At 42.0% G+C, this 22,959-nt stretch overlaps 1 protein-coding gene and 1 long non-coding RNA gene across 2 annotated transcripts in view; both read left to right on the top strand.

The window, feature by feature from the left end:
- Nucleotides 1–22,959, top strand: part of LOC146658350 (uncharacterized) — a 237,701-nt gene that overhangs the window by 1,999 nt on the left and 212,743 nt on the right. The window lies entirely within an intron of this gene.
- On the top strand, nt 6,637–22,893 carry cyb5r4 (cytochrome b5 reductase 4). Its single transcript, XM_085421964.1, has 15 exons — nt 6,637–7,074; nt 7,781–7,934; nt 12,081–12,181; nt 12,884–12,968; nt 13,285–13,366; nt 13,451–13,508; nt 13,692–13,785; nt 15,274–15,306; nt 15,397–15,519; nt 15,651–15,791; nt 16,801–16,947; nt 17,187–17,337; nt 19,846–19,932; nt 20,295–20,456; nt 20,918–22,893. The coding sequence occupies exons 1-15, from the start codon at nt 6,991–6,993 to the stop codon at nt 20,970–20,972; spliced, it is 1,557 nt and encodes a 518-aa protein (XP_085278090.1). The 5' UTR covers nt 6,637–6,990; the 3' UTR covers nt 20,973–22,893.

Here is a 22,959-nt window from a genome sequence, read left to right as displayed (position 1 = left end):
ATTCGTTAACATTTAAACCTATTGTCTGCATATTCCAGTATATAAAATAAAATAATGTTTTGTGTATACACTCACTCTTTCAAATAGATGCAAGTAAAACACAGCAGAAAATGAATAAAATCAAAGATTCAGCAGCTCTTAAATCTATTGTCACCTGTTTAGCAGGAGTGGGGCGGGTGGAGGTTGGCCCGTCACCTAACCCTAACCCTTACTTTACTCATTACTTGAAAAAAGTAATCAAATCACAGAAACACGTTACTTTTAACGTGTAATATCTCTGCATATTACCCATAACTGCAGTTGGAGTTTGAAACCACGATTCCACATGTAATAAATTACATTGGTCTGAATAGTCATTAAGACTTTGGTAAGACAGATGCATTTATACACGTGTGCACACAAACAAGAACAACTGACGTGTTTGGCAAATGCCTCCGACAAGGTTGGAGTGATGACGGCAAGTGTGCAGCACATCAAATAAAATGGTCGCCAAAGTTATTTGTTGATCTACCCGCCTCGACCGCATGAGTTACCATGGAAACTCTGTTTCTGGTCAACTGACCCAGGCCAGAACACCGTACATTCAGCCAATCCAACAACCGCATGCCACTGGGAACTAACTGTCAACAACAGCAAACAGTCCATTCACTGCAAATGTTTACGAGAAGACACCGGCAATAAGGGCTGAACATGCAGAGGAAGAAGCAGATGGACATTAAGGTCTAATGGGCGGCTTCTGGTACGAACCAAGTGTTTTTCATGCTGCCTATCTTCACAGCTGCTCGGCAAAGTCCTGGCACAGATGGCTAGTTGTGAAAGAAGTATCAGGAAACAATTGTCCAGAACAACTGGTAATTTCCTGTTGCTGAGATGTGACAGCTGAGCCTAGATCAGGTACATCCACTGAACATAATACTAATTTTAATATATCAGATGCCTTACAAATATTTATTATTTATATAAATGATATTTGTAAGGCATCTGATGTATTAAAATTAGTATTATTTGCAGATGACACAAATATTTTTTGTTCTGGGGGGAATCTAAAGGAGCTGCTGGATACAATTACTTCAGAAATGTGCAAAATTAAAAAATGGTTTAACAGGAACAAACTATCGCTAAATCTAAGTAAAACTAAAATTATCTTATTTGGGAATTCCCTTAGAAATGCACAAGTGCAGATTCATGTAGATGGTGTGGAAATTGAAAGAGTACTTGAACATAAGTTTCTTGGTGTGATTATAGATGATAAATTAAACTGGAAGTCTCATATAAATCATATACATAACAAAATTTCAAGAAGTGTCTCAATCTTGAGTAAAGTAAAACACATTCTGGACCACAAATCACTCCACATTCTCTATTGTTCCCTGATTGCACCGTATTTGAATTACTGTGCAGAGGTTTGGGGCAATACTTACAAATGTTCGCTATCATCAATCTTTATATTACAAAAAAGGGCCATAAGGATAATCCATAAAACTGGTAACAGAGATCATACAAATCCACTATTCTTAAAATCCAAAATTCTAAAATTCACAGATCTGGTTCATTTTCTCACAGCACAAATTATATATAAAGCAATAAATAACCTGCTTCCTGACAATATTCTAAAAATGTTTTCTAAAAGGGAACGGGGATACAATTTGAGGGGGGAATTAAATTTAAAACATCCTCGTATCCGTACAACATTAAAAAGTTTTTGCATCTCTGTGTGTAGAGTGAAGCTGTGGAACAGACTAAGTAAAGATATGAAGCAATGTCCAAGCATGGCGCAGTTTAAAAAGCGGTTTAAGGATATGGTTTTTACAGGGTACAGGGAAAAGGTAGAGATTTGATAGGGTGTTCTTGTCTAATATTTTCATGTGTGTGCGCATGCACGGGTTTGTTGGTATGGGTATATATATATATATATATATATATATATATATATATATATTAAATATATATAAAATTGTAGGTTGTGTATCCTTGAGGTGTTAATGGGGTTATTGAAAATGTGTATATGTGCGTATGTGTGTATATACGTAGGTATGGATAGATAGAAACATATATGTGTATATATTAAAAAAAAAAATTTACACATAACATATAATGTAATTACAAGGAGGTATTTCTGTAGTCTATTGATACTAGATAGTAGAAAAGGGGTGGGATTAAATAAGCATATGCTTCTTCCTGCTCCTTTTTGAACATGGACGTTATTTGGAGTTGTGGTTGCTCGTTTTCCTTTTGTTTGCTTTGTTCATTTGTCTCTTTTAATTCTATTTTTTTTATACTTTTTCAACATGTTCAAAATAAAGATTCAATCAAAAATCAATCAAATCAATCAAACATCAAAAATATACTATCATCATGATTATATATGACAAACTAACAAATCACCATGTCTAATGAGACATGTACGGTGATGACGCCACCAGGAATGATTTTGAACCTTGCAGTAGTCCGTAGCAGTGCTGTGCATTTTGACCTCATGTTTTCTGCTGTCTTAGGTTTTGCTCAGTGAAATGTGAAGTTTCTCTTTATTCAAATTCAGATACTGGAGTGTTTTTGAAACTGAACTATAAAGATTTGGCCGTAACAGCCCACTTCTCTTCATGTCTTCTGGGTTTTTTCTCTGTTCTGTCTGTCTATGCACTAACTGCCACAAACAGCAGCTGTAAGCATCTCCTTATTTCTCATTGTCTGTGGCATCATGAGAATCAGCTGCTGATTTTATCAGCTATTAGCCACTGCATACAAACCCTAACAACTCGTGTGTTCATTCGTGAAACTTTAATCCTCAGCACAAGGGTCACATTCCAAACACTACTACATAATTCAGAGCTTAAATATTTTTGGTAAATTAAACTGCATATTTCAATCTTTTCAGACTGCAATAACCGAAAAACGATTTCTGACTGATATTTTTACGTTTCCCAATTCGCACACAGCTTGCATAAATTTTTATTTGTATACCAACACTATGGAGGTCTCCTTCATTATCTGCATTAGACCAACTTCCTGTTAATCGTTAACCAATATGGCTGGTAGCGCATGTTCTAGACAAGTAGCAGGTACAGGAGGGACCTATGAGATGTGGGAGTGATTACAACATTAATTTATAGTGCAGAGTGCAGAAAGATGTATGAACAGAGAGCATGCAAAGGGATAGATAAAAATGAATGGGACTTTTATCCTCACAGAATGATTGCTTAAGTGCATCGCTTTAGTCTGCACACAAACACAAGGCCCAATAATCTTTAAAAATCTTGTCTAGATTTACACTCTGTCCCTTAATTTCCTCTGTAATGGATCCCTGATTGTCGTGGAGGAACAACCCACCATCCCAAGCCCAACCCAAGCAGTGTGGTGGCCCCCGAGGGCAGGCTGGTGGTCCTTGGCCAGTGTTTGTGAAAGGGCCCCAAGCTGCATGCACCGTGGCAAATGAGGCGCGTGACTCATCAGACCAAACATGGGATTAGCTGGTAATGATCTGGCAAATGGTTTTGAAATTGTAATTATCTGGCCTTCAGCTGGATCTGCTAGGAGGCAGGGACACATAGAAGGACAGACAAAAAAGGAGATAGAAAGGAAAATTATAGTTATTATTTGCTACGTGACATGCACATTAGCAAAAGTCTCATTTAAATATAGTACAGTTGGGACTAACAGAGAATACACGCACGAGATTCAAGCAGACGGAGAACTTAAAGAAAAAGGACTGAAACATGAACATGGAGAGGCAACAAACACTTTCACATCCTAACACATGTCCACTCCAATCTGACATAACTGAGCTCTAACTCTGTGTTGATCCATCCAGGCAACAAAATAACTTCCACAAAGACTGATGTAACCCGTCCAGTCATTACTGCTGACCTCTGCTGCCACCTGCAGGGAGGAACATAGAACAACTTGTAGCGATGCCCACTAAAGTTCCACGTGCTGGGGTATGAGTTACTGCAAACCCAGCAGCAAAGCAAGAAAAATATCAAATAACACAAGTCCAAGTAAGTAATGAACCAAGAACACATATTATAGTTTTAGACTACATTTTACCAAACAGTCTGAGTTCACTGAAATATTCAATAATACCCTTCATGAAGCCTGGCCATCATTACAGTTTTTCTCAAATGCTAAAACACATGTCACAAACGTTACCACCAGGTCCCCCAATGTCCAAACACAACACCCTTCTCTAAAGCTACATAAACACAACCACACCTTCCCACTGCAAAACTCAAACTCCCACACCAAGAGAGCAGCTCGAAGCTGTCAAAACTGTAAACACTATACACAGCATTACACACTACAGCAAAACAATTGAAAACACAATGCTCAATTTGTGAGAAGGTTCTTTGTTCCATAACTGCCAATGCATATTTTAGAAACTATACAGTAACGGATCGTCGTAGATCCCTGCAGAGGATTAGGCATTTAGATTTGTGAGTTTCATATGAGTAGTATAAATCTATGGAAAATCCTGCATGTACGTACACTACTGTAACACAACTCAATGCAAAAACAGAATCTATTGCACACAACAGTAATCTTGAAAACATGAACAGGGTGTGAAGTGTATTTACGTTATTCACACCACACACACCACAATCACTGTGCGGCATCATGTCGCTGAGCTGTTGCTCGCATCTCGTCCGTAATGATGGTGCGAGGTTGTCTTGCTCTCCCTCCTGGACCTTCTCCTCTCCCATGTTGGCCTCCTCCTCTTCCTCGTTGGTCGCTCCTCTTCCTCCTCTCATTTGAACTCCTCTTCCTCATTGGCCTGCTCCTCTTCTTCCAGGGCCAGCTCTTCTCCCTCCTCTGCATCAAATTCCTCTTCCCCTGACTCTGCCTTCATCCATTGTGTTTGTTTGGAATCTTCAGCATACTGTGCACTCTGAACTTGCTTTTACATGTGGGTACAGCATTAGCAACAAGTGTCTTCAATTTTGAGTCATTGTGTGTAGTGACTGACGCCAGGTGTGTTCCCTGTGTTCAAAGATTGGTGACTGTGGCAAGCATTTTGCATCACATGGGCTTTCATTTGAGGATATGAGCAGAGTTGTTTTGCAACATGTGTTTTAGCAAGGAAAAATGTGTTTAGATTTATGAGTACAGTGGGTTGTGTTTTGTGAATTGTGTCTTCATGTGACATGTGTTTACGGTACTGGAATATGGTGGCTACATTTAGTAAATGTGTTTAGACTACTGGTCATTTGGGTTACAGGATTGGCTTTTGTGTTTTAACATTTGAGAAAAACTAATGTTACTGCTCTCTACCAACCCTCTCTCCGTGAGTCTTGACTAGGTACATACAGACTTTTATTGTGAAGGTTGGGCACTCTTGTCCATTAATCCTCTTAGCAGATTAGCCTTTGAAAAGCAAACCCTCCAGCTGCCATGATGTCTTTTAGAGTGCACAGTAGTAACACTGAAATGAAGATGCCACGTTTCCACAATGCCAGCTGACAACCAGACAGATTCAGACGAGGAGGAGGAGGAAGATGACGGCGGGAGTGAGGGAGGAAATAGTTCATCTGTTGTCACTTTTTTCAGTAGTTTAATTTCAGGTGTGTTTTCATGTCAGTGTAACTAACCCGACTCTATTCAAGCTAACTTTGAATTGTTGTGAGTTTTTCTGAGTGGTGTAATCAGTGTTGTTTTTGATGCAGCTCTTCTTGTTCTGTAGTGACACCCTACCAAAGACATCACACAGTGTCACCAATGTTTTGCTGATGTTGTTTGTAAATGTCTTAACTGCAGCACCCCGAGGAAACCCTGAGGCCTGTACTACAAGGCAGGGTGTGGGCTGATCTGGGTAACTCTAGAGTTCACTCTGAGCCTTCTGTACTATGAAGCAAGTTCAACATATCCAGAGTATCTTTTCATGACCTGGAAGCACTTCCCCTAACACTGACGGTCAGCATAAGTGGTTGCATGATGCTGGTTATCAGCCTGCTAAGTTAACCTGGGGTTTACTGATACAAGCGTGTTCATATGAAAGAGTTGTGTTGGAAACATCTGGCAAATCGCATTGATTAGTGCACTGGCAGCTGAATTGAAGAATAAACTATAGATTTAGAAAAATACACACATAATACAAAATGAAAGCAACAAAACATAAATAATTGATGAAAGATGAAACTCACTTTACAATGTTTACAGTTGGGGCAGATTGCTGCCCCTCACTGAGCCTGTTTGGAAGGTTCTTCCTGTTAAAAGGGAGTTTTCCTTCCTTCCCATGTTGGGGTTTTCTCTGCGTTATTGTAAGATCCTTGTCATACAATATAAACCTGGAGGCAACTCTTGCTGTGATTTGGTATTATAAAAATAAAACTGAGCTGAAATGAATTTATTTAAAAGTATGAACAGCATCAATGACTTTGCACTTCAGGAGCTTCGGTCAATAAGACTGGAAAGAGGCTTTAGCTGATTTGAAGTCTAGAAAGAAGCTAAACAACTGGGAAGTCCACAAACTTATGACGATCTCAGCTCCCAGACACGGGAGAATCTGGTGGATCATAATCGAGCATTTTCTTAAATTCATATTTTTATCGTAAGAATACAGAAAGATAATCTGCTCACGTTAAACTTGTTTGGTCGCGAAGCAGCGACGTCGCAAAATGATGACTTCACGTGTTGACTTTGTCGTCAGACTGCGCGACAAATGTAGTCTTATTTATTTACGGAAGCTTAAGCCAGGCGGTAGTTCGCACTTACATCCTGGATAAGGAGAACTACTGGATTTGATTATTAAATATTTCTTTCAACTCGCGAACATTAACTTCAGTCGAAGTCTCACTCTTTAGATTTGCCTCTAAAGTGCGTTGACCTGTTAGCCTAGCTTAGCCTAGCAGCACTGCTCGGCCGAGATGTGTCCTGAGCTAGCACCGCCGACAGCATGACAGCACTGTGATATCTGGTGTTTGTGTGTGACTGTGTTAAACTGCCGCTGGTTAAACAGGGTTTGTACGAAAGTGGGGCTGCTTCCGGACCGTTCACAACATGTTAAACGTCCCGACCCAGTCCTTTCCGGCACCGAGCTCCCAGCAGCGGGTCTCTCCGTCCGGCCAGTCCGGGAGGAACAAGGTAACTCACTTTCTGGATCCCCCGAACACCCGTGAATCCCGCACACGCCCGTTACACACTTTATTGTGTTGATGCGCTTTCTCCCTTCTTTACTTTTGTAACCATTTATTAATTATCCTCCAAAATATTTATTGCGCAATTGACTTTTTTTTACATTTCTCTTTATTATTCTAATAAATCAGAGCTTCTATTCTGGCAAATAAGTCAGTGAGTTAAACCTGGCACATAAAATAAACTCGCAGTGGAAATAACCGAGTAATCTGGAGACACCTGTGTCGTCGTTTCCGCTCATGAGAACAACTGAACACTTTTTGCCACATAAATCAAGATTTCATGTTGTTACCTGGAAATGTCGAATCCAACAACGAGTTCGTGCCTAATTTATTCCAAGTGAAAATGTTTTTTGTTTGTTGTTTTTTCAGTGGCGGAAGCAAATATTCTGCTAAATAAGTAAACGTAAAATAATGTCAGAGCTTACTTCGTGGGATGCATCAGTTGTTGTGTATGTGAAGTAACAAGGCTGGTTGCTGTTATGGCAGATTTATGTTTTGCATTAGAGAGCAGTATTTATTCGTTCAGAGTTTTGGGGTTTTGAACGTCACACCATTAACATCTGGCATATTAGCAGAATTGAGTTTCCACAAAGCTCCAGAGCTCTGCTGTCTAAAATGAGTTCCTAACGTTTTTCATGACTCTGCCCTCAAAGGTGGCCTTGAAGCCGGGCCACAGTCTCATGGACTGGATTCGGTTTGCCAAGAGTGGAAAAGATCTTACTGGACTCAGAGGGCGCCTCATTGAAGTTACTGAGGAAGAACTGCAGAAACACAACAGGAGAGAGGACTGCTGGACCTGCATACGAGGTGAGTCTGCAGAGGCCTTTCTTCTTGGAGAAAACTTCATGGCACTTCTCTTTGTGAAGTTTGTCCTTTTGACAAACTATATAACAAACAAATATGACAAACTAAATAGATGCAAGTAAAACACAGCAGAAAATAAATAAAGTCAAAGACTCAGTGGTCCTGTTGCTCTATTTTCACCTGTAAAGCAGGAGTGGGGCAGGCGGAGGTTTACCCTGGTGCAGGTGTGCCGCGGTCAGTGGAAGAATCCGCGAGTTTCTCTGTGAGTTTCCCATTACGTCGTAGCTACTCGGTGCTTGCTCTGAAGTTTAGGGGTTTTTTCACTGTAAAAAGAAGTTTTCTTCCCACGCACAGCGGACACTAATGTTTTTGTCACTTTTTATGGAATCAAACTTAAAGTAAGGTCAGTACTTCCACGCTTTAAACGCTGCACGCTCATACTCTCTCCGCACTCGATATATAATATACTGTTGACCTGCACACAGCTGTTGTCACTAACAGCGCACTCGCTTACGTCACTGTCGTGAGACATTCTCGCAAAAAATCACGGTTTTAGTAACGCAGTAACGCAGCGTTCCTACGGGAAAGTAACAGTAATCTAATTACCGTTTTTGCAATAGTAATCCCTTACTGCCCATCTCTGATCACGATACACGATATATCACAATATGTCTGAATAACCTCCAAAAACAAATGTGATTTTCAACCATACACGGCCCAACATTGCACAGCTGTACTCATTCAAATTCACCGTTCAGTATGTTTTTCTACTTTGAACACAAAAAATCTGAATGAATTGAAATGTTTTATTTGAACCCTTGTGTTGTCCTTGGGACATTTTTGTCCTCTAAAGAAATGTTTTGCTCTCAACAATGTGTTTTTTATTCATCAGATGGTCTGAAAATAACAGAAGTTATTCATTACTATACTATGCATGACTGGAATAAGTTTTAAGTAATTTGAGTTATTTATGGGATTTTTATTGGATTTTATGACATCTCTTGTCCTCGGGGACAAAAATGACCCCAAAGTACAAAGTGTTGCAAAGAGCCGTATTTTCACACCATACTGTTTTCAAACATCTTTGATCTTGGATCACTGATGTGTGGGGTCAAGCACTGGTCATAACAACCACAACAGGCAGCACAATGAGGAGGCAGGTGCTCTACATTCAATTACATTTTATTTATACAGCGCCAAATCACAACAACAGCCGCATCAAGGTGCTTCATATTGTAAGGTCGACCCTACAATAATACATACACAGAAAGTAGCTCACAGGTCTCCATTGCAGTGGAGGCTTGTGAGCATACTTTTTTTTTTTTTTTTTACCATGTTGTGCAAAGCAATGACCAGTAGGACAAAGCAGATATTGTCCTCTAGTATAATGAGGAGGGAGAATCAATGTTCAGGAAGATCCAGGGTTAGAAGATATAGAAAATATTGTCAATATTTAGAGCACATGCTACCCTTTCTCTGAAAAAGCACATCAGCCACCTGCAGAAGTGGAAGAAGGCTATGAAGTGAAGAAAAGTGATGAAGAATCTGAACTATGTTCAAGTAGGTTCTCAGGCATCCAGGACATGGTAGTCTGAGGAGCTTGTCCAAGGACACCTTGGTAAGAACTCCAGACTAGAGCACACAGAGATTGAACCAACAACCATCCAATTAGCAGATGACCTGCTCTACAGCCAACTCAATGATGAACAAGGAGGGACAACAAGAGAGGAAGAAAAATGGACCGAATGCAGCTGTAGGCATATGTGGGTGTGTTGATTCTTACTGCCGTGCATCCAGCAGAGTCGCTACGGCCAGTTTATGACATCCTGAGTCTGGTAGAGAAGTTTTAAAGGTGACACAAGATTAATCACAGAAGCACAAAAAGGACATAATTTCTTGATAAAGACACAATAGATGATCGTCGTTCATGACACAAACGTGCTCCCATTTGAGGTGTATGGAACAAGTGGGTGTTCCTCCTGCTGTGATGTAAGATCCTGGTACTGATGTGACTGTATGAGCACCAAGTCCCCTTCAGAGGACTCTGTCCAACAGAACATCCAAGTAAACCAGGGAACTTTGAGACAAAAACATGGGCAGCATGTGATGCAGGTCCAGCTGTACATGGAACATGCTCTTGTGCGATGGCAAACAGTCTGTCCTGCAGTCAGGACACGTGAGTTGTCCCTAACATTGCAGGTTTCCAAAAGAAAACAATCACCTGTAACAGCTTGTTTACTGTATATGACCCTTGGCCTGCAACTGCAGAAAGAATGCTGTCCATGATGGGACCAGTGCAGAGGAATAAACCTGAGCTTCCTCCTGCACTTGGGTCAAATATGGACACGCCTTTGTCCTCATGAAAGTTTGCCTTCACTCAGACTCATGCCCTGGTGTTCCTACCATGCCAAAATATAGAAAACTGTCAGGCAATGAGTTGGAATAAAGATGAATAAAACCTTGAAACACAGAAATGATATTTTATACTTGACAGGGGATTTCTCTAAATCACCCCGTAGTTCTTCAGCTAAGACGCCTGAGTTAGAAAACACAAACACTGCAGTTGTCTTTACTCGCGAGAGCAGTCATGGACGCACGACCTGCGTCTCATCACTGTCTGCGTGCTTTATTTATACTTGTCTGTGTGTGTGCGTGTGTGTCTGTGTGTGTGTGTGTGTGTGTGTGTGTGTGTGTGTGTGTGTGTGTGTGTGTGTACAAATAGCTTCTTATTCTAAGAACTCTGAGCTGAGGTTCCCCTTTTTCTAAGTCTGTATGTTCTTACAGAAAGAGGAAGCTATTAGTTGTTTATCACACAAAAGTACATGTCAAACGTCACGTAGACATTTGCTTAGTGATCAATAAAAGAATACATTTCATGAAGCTGATCACATTATATAAAAACTATTTTCCTTTGACAGTACTTGTTGCTTTATAAACAGTCAAAGCAAACGGGGGCATTTTTGAGCCCAGAGGACAACAGATGTGATTATTTGCTGCCAGTAAAAAACTTGTAGTTTAAAAACAGTTTCCTACATTAACTTTGACATAAACCCGTCTGTGATCATCTGTTAAAGCAGCCGACTCTGGTTGTGAAACGATAATCACAATAACTGATGATTTAATTTATTTTTTACCCAAAAACAAAGAAACATTTTGTATAAATGAGACATACATTTGAAATGGAATAAAAAAATAGTGTCAAAACAGTGCCCAAAATGTAACATGTAGGGTAAATTTTGTGGTCATGTGTTGGTCTTAAGTAAAACTAAGCTGTAACACTGAATTGATTGGCAATTTATACTTTTAAAAACAGTCAAATGAAGTGGGGTCCCGTGGTATCAGGAGGACATTATGAGGGTTCGCCACAGAGGTTTGTCACAGTGACGATGCTGTTCGTCTCTTTCTGTCATCAACAACACTGATATTTAACAAAAGATCACGGCAACAGAAAAGGGCATCGAGCAATGTTTCATCAGACAAAACAACTGAAATTAAAAATGTGCTCCTTTGTGCTTAAACAAAAACTGTCTAAACAAAAGTGTAGACGGCGACTACAAAAACCCCCGACTGGTGCAATCCAAACGACAGCGAGTCTCAAACTCCCGCCGCCACCATGTTTTTCCCGATGTTGTAGTAAATAAACACGCATGCTGAGTGCAGTGTGTCAGGTTGGGAGGGGGGAATTAGTGATGCATTTGCAGTGTGTGGGAGAAAAAAAACTCAGTGAATTACATGCAGACAGCTTAATATTGCCATGGCGACGTATACTCAATGGTTACGATAAAGCCATTTATGCGTCGCACGTGGAAAAACTCGCGATACCTCGCGTGTATTCGATAAACATGGCCCGCCCTAGTTTGAAGCTGTTTCATTTAAGGTAAAGCAGACGTGCTGCAGCCTTTGAGGACGAGGTCTCTCTGTGTGAGGAGCCCAGTCACTGATAACACAGCTGATTTCTCAGCAGAGTGTGCACGCTCACGATGTGGGACCTTTCTGGGTTTTCTGGGTGTATTCTGTGTAATTTTAAAAATATAATTAATTAAAAATATGATAATATTGAACAATCGTTTTATACTGTTTTATCTGTTTCTGTCTGCAGAGGACAAACATAACTTAATACACAAAACGTTGTGTGGATGTTTTTGACAGGTATGGTGTATAATGTGAGTGCCTACATGGACTACCACCCTGGTGGAGAAGAGGAGCTGATGAAGGCAGCAGGAGTAGATGGAACTGAACTCTTTGACCAGGTATGGAAGCAAAAAGTAAATGCAGTGTATTGTATAGTCTGGAATGCATCTGCAGATTTATGATAAGTGGTAAACGTTTAATTGGTTTACCAGTGTGCACACGAAGCGCCTGTAGGCTCATTTTCCTATCAAGCATCACTGGAATCAATAAATCAGTTACAGAGTCGACTTCACATGTCCGCTCTTTATTCTAGGCAGGATTTGTTTGTTTAGTCATGCCGATGTGTTTAGCTTCGATTTTAGCGTCAGACTGTGACATAGTTCTTTATCAGTCTCAGAGTCAATTAAAACGACTCTCCTGTTGGCTTCATGTGTGAAAGTGGGGCCTCGCTAACGGGCAAAGCTGAGCAGAGGTGAAAATAAGTCTGTAAGACTGCAGCAGGACTTGTGTTTGCAGTATGATATAGATTTGTAAGCTCAAAGCTTCAATTCAGCTTTATTTACACAGCGCCAAATCACAACAACAGTCGCCTCAAGGGGCTTTATAGTGTAAGGTAGACAATACATTGATAGATACAGAGAAAACCCAACAATCATATGACCCCCTGTGAGCAGCACGTTGGTGACAGTGGGAAGGAAAAACTCCCTTTTAACAGGAAGAAACCTCCAGCAGAACCAGGCTCAGGGAGGGGCGGGGCCATCTGCTGTGATTGGTTGGGGTGAGACTGACTTGGATGAGTGTATATGTGTGTTTGTGAGCAGGTCCATCGCTGGGTCAACTATGAGTCTATGCTGAAAGAGTGCCTGGTGGGCAGGATGAGCACCAAGGCCGCCACAGCTGTTAGAGGTACACAGAGATTTACATCCGTCTGCACTCTGCAGAAAAACACAGCCTTTAACTAAGTCTATGAAGCTGGGGGTCGGGGGGCTTCTCACAAGTATACATGTAGAAACTGCTGTGACGCTACATCCTGGTGCTGCCATAGTTGTGTTTAAAAAATAAACATGTGTGCAGCTGTGACCAGTTTATTGGCACATCTGTAATAAATACAGATAAATATAATCGAGTCATGCTGTGTATGTTCATGTTTAGTATGATGTGTTGTTGTTATTCCAACTGAAAGTTTTTGCTGCACCTAACATGGTTTCGTCTGTTGCCATAGCAATCCTCCCTCCCCCACCTGTGACTGGCCTCGCCTCACCGACTTCAGTGGCTCCTCTTCCAGACAAAGACTCTCGCCCTCGGTATGAAGGACAGTAAGCACCTAAAGAACACATCTGATAAGGAAGCTCTCGAGTGACAAAATCCTCTTCTTCCTGTTGCTGCAGGTACGATTGGTTCCAGACTGATGGCACTGTTCATCTGGTTGTTTATACCAGAAGAAAGGTAATCGCTCCACCTGTGATGTGCTGTAAGATGGAGCTCTTCACATGCCCCCCTCTACACTGTGTGCATCCAGGCCCTGACTGTTATTGAGCTCCACTTGTGTCCTGTGTTGCTTTCATTCCTCTAACCAGTACAACCAGTACCAGCTGTGCACACAGTAACTGTACCATCTGTATGTGTCAGATACCCAGCTCAGGCTGTACCACTGTCGATCTAAAGGCAGGTGTTCTTCGACTGGAGGTGCTGCTGGGGAAAATGTCCTACATGATTCATTTGCGTGAGTATTGCTGTGTTGCATCGATCCTACGCAGCTCACTACGCTGTGTCGTTGCAGCAGTCTTTCACTCTACATAATGAAAGCCCAACTCTCAGCTGTCCAATCTGGCAAACACAGAAACATTTTCATTAACTGTTGTTATCATCTGCCTGTCAGTCATAGCAGACTTGTGTAAGGAGGTAAGGTTGTGTAAGGTGTGGCACTAAGCTAAGAGGCCTTAAAGAGCTGCTGGGCTGGAAGTGTGATACACTACTTTAAAAAAGCACCTCAGCTGTAAAAGGCTCCTGGGGTCATCAACGTGGCCCTGCTGCGAGGCCGGCAGCATAGGTGCATCAATGAAAAGCAAACTACAATAACTCACATGAGGCAAACACTGAGCTTCACTGACGAGAGCGGGAGCTTCATACAGCACGCCTCATTCACCCGTACAAGCACCTTTTATCTGCGCTTAAGTTCTTTCTGTCTAACATCGATACGCATTCGTACTCTGATGGGCACGTCGGTAGATCAGCTGATGACCCGCTCTACCTCCTGAGCTATCGCCACCCCAAGAACAGCAGATCAGCTGTCAAGCATGGTGGTGGTAGCATCGTGCTGTGGGGCTGCTTTGCTGCCAGTGGTCCTGGTGCAGAAGAAGGACGACCTCTGAACTCTTCAGCTAGACAGTTAAAACAGCACAGGACAGTGATCTCAGACCTGTTCCCAGCTGTTGTTCTGCATAAAGCAGGTTAACATTAACCTTCCCAAAGCTCCGAGCTGAACTGTATTGAAATATGTGTAAAACTGACCAATTTAAACGAACTGTTCAAGGTTCAACATACCGAGAGACATTTAGTCAAGTATTAGTTGGGACGTGTGTACAGTATTTAAGCCTGTATGTATCTGTTTGACTTTGGTGAGAGAAAATACAAAATGGATTTAGATTTGTGTGCTCAATTCTTGTTTTTTTTTTCAGTCCACTTTGGGAAAAGAGCCGTTCCAAGAAATCATTAAAAGCCCAAAGAGAGCCTGAGTTTCGTGTAAACGTTTGACCACAGCTACACAAGAGCTTTCTCCCAAGCATTCCTCAGTTGTGGAAGTCCTACAGAGATATTTGTTAGCTCCCACATGTGTTGCTGCTGACTCTCTGTTCTCTTCACCCCTCACAAGTCACAGCAGATGTTTCTCTTTCTGCTGTCATTGAGCATTTCACCATAGAGGATCTGAAAGCTGGGGTTGTAGTCTTGGTCTTTGCTTAGCTTTATAAAGGTGTGAATCGGTGGTATCCAGATTTAGCTAAAATCAGATTATGGTTTGATTTGGTGCCAGAACTACTTGAATGTCTAATGAGACTTTTAGGTGCTGTTACTTGTGGAAGCCCCAGTTTTTCTCCTGTGGAGATTGTTCCTCCAGCTTTTAGCACAGCTTCTGTCAACACAGCCCTAATGTGAGTTTCAAGCTTATGAATAAATGCTTTTGTTTGTAAAATCGACTGTCGTGCTTTTGCAGGTCTTTCTGATGAAGTTGAGGAAAATGTTGCAGGTGAACAACATCTTTGAAAACAGATTCTGTAAAATGAACATGCACTGTGTTGCTGTTGTCCTTAAGTTGGTAAGTTGTTATCATCTACAGTTCACACTGCTTTCTCCGTGGGAAAGATCCAGGTTAGCATACGCAAAGGTGCTCACGGAAAATGGGCGAGTCTCGGTCAACCTCTGGAGTCCCATAATACGTTTGTACGCCAAAAGGACCGAGGTGGGTTCCAACAGCATCACAGATGTGCCCGTGTAGCCCGTTCACATCGCTCCACTCGCTTCCTGCATGCTGTGTGCTCAGACAAAAAGAAAGATACATAGGAGACCACGTTGCTGTTCCCTGTTTTACAGCTCTCTTCTATCGGGATTGTGTGTTGGTGTCTAAGACTGAGGTGAACCACAACACTTACCTGTTCAGACTGCAGCTCCCTGCTGGGACTGTCATGCATGTGCCAGTCGGGAAACACGTCTGTCTGAAAGCGCTCGTCCAAGGTGAGCAGTCGCACAGGCAGCTGGTGAAACGTGTATAAGCTGCAGTTTAGAGGAAGCTTAAAAACACCTGTGGAAGCAGGTGTGGTAAGCTGCTGAAAATAGAGCAGTGTTAGAAAGTTTATATTGTGTGGGGATGTTTCATTATCATCTACAACCATGAAGTACACAGTGGTACAGAGTATTCACATCCTTGTTGTTGGTGTCTTAAACCAGGTGCATTCAGTTTGCAGGCCTCCTGTCCAGAATAATGTGCTGCCCTCTTTCATCAGTGGGACAAACTGGTCCCCAGTGCTGCCGCCTGTGTGCGTTTGCTAACCTCCAAATAAAATCAGCATAAGGCATAAAATCTGATTATTGTGCTCATTTCATTTTGATGTGGAGAGGACGCAAACTGAAAATAAGAAAAACACATTACATGAAAGTTGTAAAGTGATTTTCAGTGAGTAAAATAAGTATTTGAACCACATGGAAAACATGACCTTGCACTTGGTGGAGAGCCTCTTGTTGGCAACAGTAGATGGTCAGCAGGTTTGCACACATCTCAGGGTTTGTGCTCTTCCACTCCCGAGTCTGCAGTCTTGATGTCCTGTCACAGCTCTCTGGTTGTTACTTCAGGAGTATCTGACTCATCGGTTCATTATGATGTAGCGCACAGCCTTTGTGTGGCTGGGTTGTAGGGGATCGCTACTTATTTTACTCAGTGACCTGCAAATGTGTATAATTCAATTCATATGTGATTTCTAACTTTTATGTAATGATTTTTTACATCACTGCGCATTTTTGTGACAACTGTTTCCACCAGTCTCATTCTAAGCCTTACTATAGTTAAAAATGAGCACAGCTAGATAAGTGATGACAGGTCAGTTAGTAAAATGCTGATATTAGTTTGATTATTTCAATGGCAGCGAATCACAGACCGAAACAGCTCTGACCTTGGACTGTTTCTGGGAGTGTGACATCACCGAGACGGGCACAGCTGTAAATCTTACTGTTTGTTATCTACATGCAGACGTGGAGGTAGTGAGGCCGTACACTCCAGTGGAGCACATATTTCCAGCAGCTTCTAAGAACGGGTCACAGGAATCAGACCTCTACCTCATGATCAAAGTCTACCCTGGTGGAGCGTTCACCCCACACCTCAGCAGCCTGAGTGTCGGTGAGTCACATTCAGGGAGCAGCTCCCAGGGTGGGAACATGGATGAGGTCCAGTGACTTCTCTCTCTTAACCTGTAACAAACAAAAGTACAATGAAAAAACCAATGTGTGCTTTTCCACGTGCGGCACAATAACGCGACCAACTCGCCATCGAACAGTAAATAATGTTCTGAATTTTGATTTGATGAAGGTGTTTAATCTGTGGAAACTGTTGTAATAATGACGCGTTTACTCTTCTAGGTGACCGTGTGGCCGTAAGTGGTCCAGAAGGCACCTTCAGTCTCCGCCCTCTTCGTGATGTTACAAACCTCTACTTAATAGCTGCAGGCACAGGCTTCACGCCCATGGCTCGTCTCATCCGTGCGGCCCTCGAAGACATCGAAACCATCGGGTAGGAGCAAACTTTCAGAAGCAGCGCTCATAAGTGACACCTTTGTATTCAGTGCTGATCAGTAAGTCCATTCATTTATATAAATCAATGTACTTGGAGCAACCATCTGGTTGTTGGTCACCTCCCCGAACTGTATCAGGAGTCTCCAGGGCATGAGAAGCAAACAAACAACAAGAGAAGCAAACAAACAACAAGAGAAGCAAACAAACAACAAGAGAAGGACACAAACAACAAGAGAAGGACACAAACAACAAGAGAAGGACACAAACAACAAGAGAAGCAAACACACAACAAGAGAAGGACACAAACAACAAGAGAAGCAAACACACAACAAGAGAAGCAAACACACAACAAGAGAAGCAAACAAACAACAAGAGAAGGACACAAACAACAAGAGAAGGACACAAACAACAAGAGAAGGACACAAACAACAAGAGAAGCAAACACACAACAAGAGAAGCAAACACACAACAAGAGAAGCAAACAAACAACAAGAGAAGCAAACACACAACAAGAGAAAGAAGCAACAAGGGAAAGAAACACACAAGAAAAGCAAACACACAACAAGAGAAGCAAACACGCAACAAGGGAAAGAAACACACAACAAGAGAAGCAAACAAACAACAAGAGAAGCAAACAAACAACAAGAGAAGCAAACACACAACAAGAGAAGCAAACACACAACAAGAGAAGCAAACAAACAACAAGAGAAGCAAACAAACAACAAGAGAAAGAAGCAACAAGGGAAAGAAACACACAAGAGAAGCAAACACACAACAAGAGAAGCAAACACACAACAAGAGAAGCAAACAAACAACAAGAGAAGCAAACACACAACAAGAGAAGCAAACACACAACAAGAGAAGCAAACACACAACAAGAGAAGCAAACAAACAACAAGAGAAAGAAGCAACAAGGGAAAGAAACACACAACAAGAGAAGCAAACACACAACAAGAGAAGCAAACACACAACAAGAGAAGCAAACACACAACAAGAGAAGCAAACAAACAACAAGAGAAGCAAACAAACAACAAGAGAAGCAAACAAACAACAAGAGAAGCAAACACACAACAAGAGAAGCAAACAAACAACAAGAGAAGCAAACAAACAACAAGAGAAGCAAACACACAACAAGAGAAAGAAGCAACAAGGGAAAGAAACACACAACAAGAGAAGCAAACACACAACAAGAGAAGCAAACAAACAACAAGAGAAGCAAACAAACAACAAGAGAAAGAAGCAACAAGAGAAAGAAGCAACAAGGGAAAGAAACACACAACAAGGGAAAGAAACACACAACAAGAGAAGGAAACACACAACAAGAGAAGCAAACACACAACAAGAGAAGGAAACAACAAGAGGAACAAACAAACAAACAAACAACAAGAGGAACAAACAAACAAACAAACAACAAGAGAGCAAACATGCAAACAAAAAAGATGACTTGCAAAGACCTTACATTCCTGCATTCATTCATTGCATGCTGTGGGTCAGATGTTTGCGTACTGGAGATATTTCCCGTCTTTGTTGTGATCAGTTTTGGGTTTCATTGCTCAAAAAAGTTACTTATTGGTCACTTTTCTTAAATGTAGTGCCGTACGTTACCTTCCAGGAATTTGTTTCACTACTTTTTACACCGTTTTTGCATTTTTCCAAAACGCACTGAAACACACTGTGTGATAATCACCATTTAAACACATAAAGCTACAGCCCCACACACCAACACTGATCTGTCTTAATGAGGACACACGTCATCTTTCTCTTAGTACTTAGGTGTGACCACGAAGCAAAGATGAAAGTGGTTGCCATGGTGATAGTACTGTAGAAACGGAGGCTGACTGCTCATCAGTGCTCATGTTAACTGTTGAAACATAGAGTGTGTCTGCTGGGCCGCCTCACTCAGCTTTAACGTCGCTGGGTTTTTGGCTAGATTAGCATTAGCATGTTTGCAAAGCTCTAAAGTTGCGTTAGCAGCATGATGCAGCTGCTGTGGATGCAGTTTGCACTCCTTTTATAGAAATAAAAGTCATGTCCATCCACTCTGAAGACTGTGGCACTATGAAGTGCAAGGGGAACTGCGGGATGGATAGACAAGCAAAGTAACAAGGAATTAGACTTCTGGGAACCGGTTCTTGATTCCCATCAATACTTCAGAGTGCTTGAAGGATCTGGTTAGCTGTGCAACAGCTTTAGTATCTCACACCCACTCACCATCTTTGATTTATTCTTACAAATCCAACAAGACAACAAATACGTTTGCACAAACCTGATCATTTTATGAAAACCAAAGTGTTTGGATGCAACATCTGTCTGTCATGTGTGGGTGGTTGATTATATTTTGTTTGAGGCTCTGACACTGTGTTCTTAGATGCTCTGTGTGCACTGTGACCTCTGGTGTTTTACCAGTGAACTCCCTGTGCTCTTGACACTAGTTTGAGAAAACAGTCGTAGTGTTTTTCAGTTGGCTGCTTGCTTCATAACCTACAACATGTTTGTGTGTCTCCAGAAACACAAAGCTGCTCTTTTTTAACCGACGAGAAGAGGACATTCTTTGGCGCTTTGAACTGGATGAACTGGCTGCTAATAACGGCAGGTATAGGAGCTGTGTGCCTGGGGAGGGCCTCACACTGTGGGTCGTGTTAACAACAAGCCTCTAAGGTGGTGCATGTGAACAAACGGCAGGGTGGAGTCATCGGTAGAAAAGAACCCGAGCTCTAAGAAAGAAAAAGAAAATGCAGAGAAAGAGAGACGATGAGGAGAGGAGTAGTAACCAGTTTAGGCCAGTCCTGTTAAATGTAATTTAGATAGCTGGTTCAATATTTGTTTTAGCCTTTGGAGCTTCAATAAGCCGGTGTGTCAGAAAAATAACTCTTCTCAACTGAAGTGAATGGCTGTGGAGACATGTCTACATGTAAAATGGCTCTCGTGTCTCGTCTTCCGTTTGCTGTGTGTTAGGTTTCAGGTGGAGCATGTCCTCTCTGAGCCCAGTGAACGCTGGACCGGCCGGAAAGGTTCGGTGAACGAGCCCATCCTTACTGAGCTGCTGTCCAGGCCTGATGGGTCCAAATGCTACGTGTGTGTCTGTGGCCCTGCAGCCTTCACAGAGCTAACACTCGGGTAGGTAACACAACCGCACTGCTGCTCTGACAAAGTGTTTTATTTAAAAGCCATCCTCACGGAGATCTATGTTCTGTTCGACTGACTGCACTGTTTCACTTGGTGTGCAATCACAGCATTTAAGAGCGCCAATACAGTCATGTGATACGTCCTAGAAATATCATTGAAACATGCAGCGAGCATGTTCACATAGACTCCGGCAAAGTCTCAGATTTTATATGATCATTAAATAATAAATGTGTTATAAATTCAAAGGCCAAACTGCCTCAGCTCCGCGCTCTATTGTTCTTTTTTTTTCCAAGGACTTGATGTAATTAATGGCACATATTTTTCCACCTGAAATCTTTTTAAAACATTCAGCTGCACGGGCCTAACAACACCACACTGAGAACATTTTCCATGTGTAGCGTGAACTGACTCAGCTTTGCGTTGACCTCCTTTCCTGTGTGCTCTTCTTGTAGGTTGTTGAAGCATCAGGGCTTCAGTGAGCAGGAGCTCCACGCCTTCCAGGGTTGACGTGAAGGGAACACTGTGTTTCTATGCATCGAGAACTTGATGATGCTGATACGTTGGAGGTGCTCTGAGGAACGTCATATAAATAAAGAGAAATATCACTGGTACTGTTTCAGATACAGTGGATCCAGAAAGTATTCATTCAGCATTTGTCATGATCCAGCCTTATTCCAAAATACATTCAATTTGTTTTTCACTTCAAAATTCTACACGTGACACACCATGATAGCAAACTGAAAAACATTTGCTATATATATATATGTTTTTCAGTTTGCTATCATGTGTACATGGCCTTAATGCCTACTCCAGCTCATTTAGCTTAAAGCTGCTCTTAACCTCGTCAGTGAGGTAACCTGCGCTCACTGGGCATATTTAATTGCTGCTCACCTGAATGCTTTGAGGAGTGAACAGCCAGTGACACCTCAGCCTGAGTCCAACCTGCTGATTTTTATAAACACACTGCACCTTCAGTTCTGCCTTGACAGAACCTCATCACCTGCCTCTAGTTTTTAATTCACTTTCATTTATAAAGTGTTAAAATCACAACAGCAATCCCTGCGAGGTGCTTTATATTGTAAGGTAAAGACCTGCAATAACACAGAGTTCACATTGCAGGATGTTATGCCACACAGCTACGAGAGTAGAAGGTTACTAACAATGAAATGTCCCAGGAGTATCTCTGCCTGCTAAAGAAAAGTGTTGCAACAGAAGGAGATTTTTCCAACTATCAAAAAGAAAACTCTAATGACCGCCACGTGCTTCCTAGCATGGTATGGTGGCACCACCGCCTGGTCACGGTGCCAGTAAAGCAGCCTTTTCCCGGGGCTTTAAAAACGTTGCTCAGGCTAAATTCAAAGGTTTGCTTTGATCATATCAAACTCATTGCTACATAATACAGGCCTCAGCAGTGCCGACCTGTGGCTGTAGCTCAGGTGGTAGAGCGGGTCACCTACTAACCAGAAGACATGATACTAATCCCAGGTTGCTCTTCAGTGCATCCATCGGGGTGTGAATGTTAGGTAGCACTGGAAGCCTAGAAACGTGCTGGTGTGATTGGGTGAATGAACAAGTTGTATAAAGCGCTTTGAGTGCTCAGATTGGGTAGAAAAGCGCTATATTAGAACCAGTCCATTTACCTTTAGCTCCTCCCACAATAGTTGGTGCACATTGTTCCCATTGGGCTGCAGTCTCTGGATCTTCAGTTTCAAAAGGTTCTAGCACTGAGCTACCAGGTGTTTCTTGGTTCTTTGCCCGTTCATAGTCATCACATTTATGCATATAACCTCTCTGAGTGGGTTCGCTGGCGTAGCCGTGTTACATCAGTTCCATGTTTCCTGTCCTTACCCGTGTAGGCAGCTTCTCATCTGTCCTGTTCTGGTTTCCCAACACCTGACCTTGTTAAGCTGGGTGACGTCTAAGCCAGTAGTTAGGCTTAGCTAGCATTTGGGGTCTAGCCCATGCTGCATGCATGTCTTGAATGGGTATAATACTGTCAGTGGATACAATTAGAAAACATCGTTTACATTACAGTTGGTAAACTTCATCAATACTTGGTCACCTAACATGACTTATCAGTCAGGGACGCACATCCACTGTTACAGTCACGCCAAGTACCCCAGCATGGCTCCTCTGCTCCTGCAGTGTGATAACACAACCCTTGAATTGTGCAACAAAGACATTCAGGCTGCAGACAGAACAACGACAGAATCTGCTGGATTCCACTAATGGAATCCAGCAGATTCCATTAGTGTGCGAGCTACACCACAGCTCTGTGTTTGTGTCATATCAGTAATGCCAGCTCACAGTCTGGGTTCAGGGAAACTGCTCTCCTTTAACATAAGGCTTCAAACTTGCATTTTTTGTAAGGGCAGCCTGTAGCTTCAGCTGGAACAAACAATCTTGAACTTGTGGAAAAATAAATTGACACCAATCAGATTTTCTGAGGTCCATTAAAATAAATCCGGATCAATAAAGCCAGAGCAGGCTTCAC

The sequence above is a fragment of the Rhamphochromis longiceps genome, linkage group LG11, assembly GCF_057381845.1.
Source record: "Rhamphochromis longiceps isolate RC_006_pf linkage group LG11, R_longiceps_female_GT1.1, whole genome shotgun sequence".
Lineage (NCBI taxonomy): Eukaryota > Metazoa > Chordata > Actinopteri > Cichliformes > Cichlidae > Rhamphochromis > Rhamphochromis longiceps.
The sequence above is the reverse complement of the archived record's forward strand: the minus strand, read 5'-3'. Positions and strand labels throughout refer to the sequence as shown.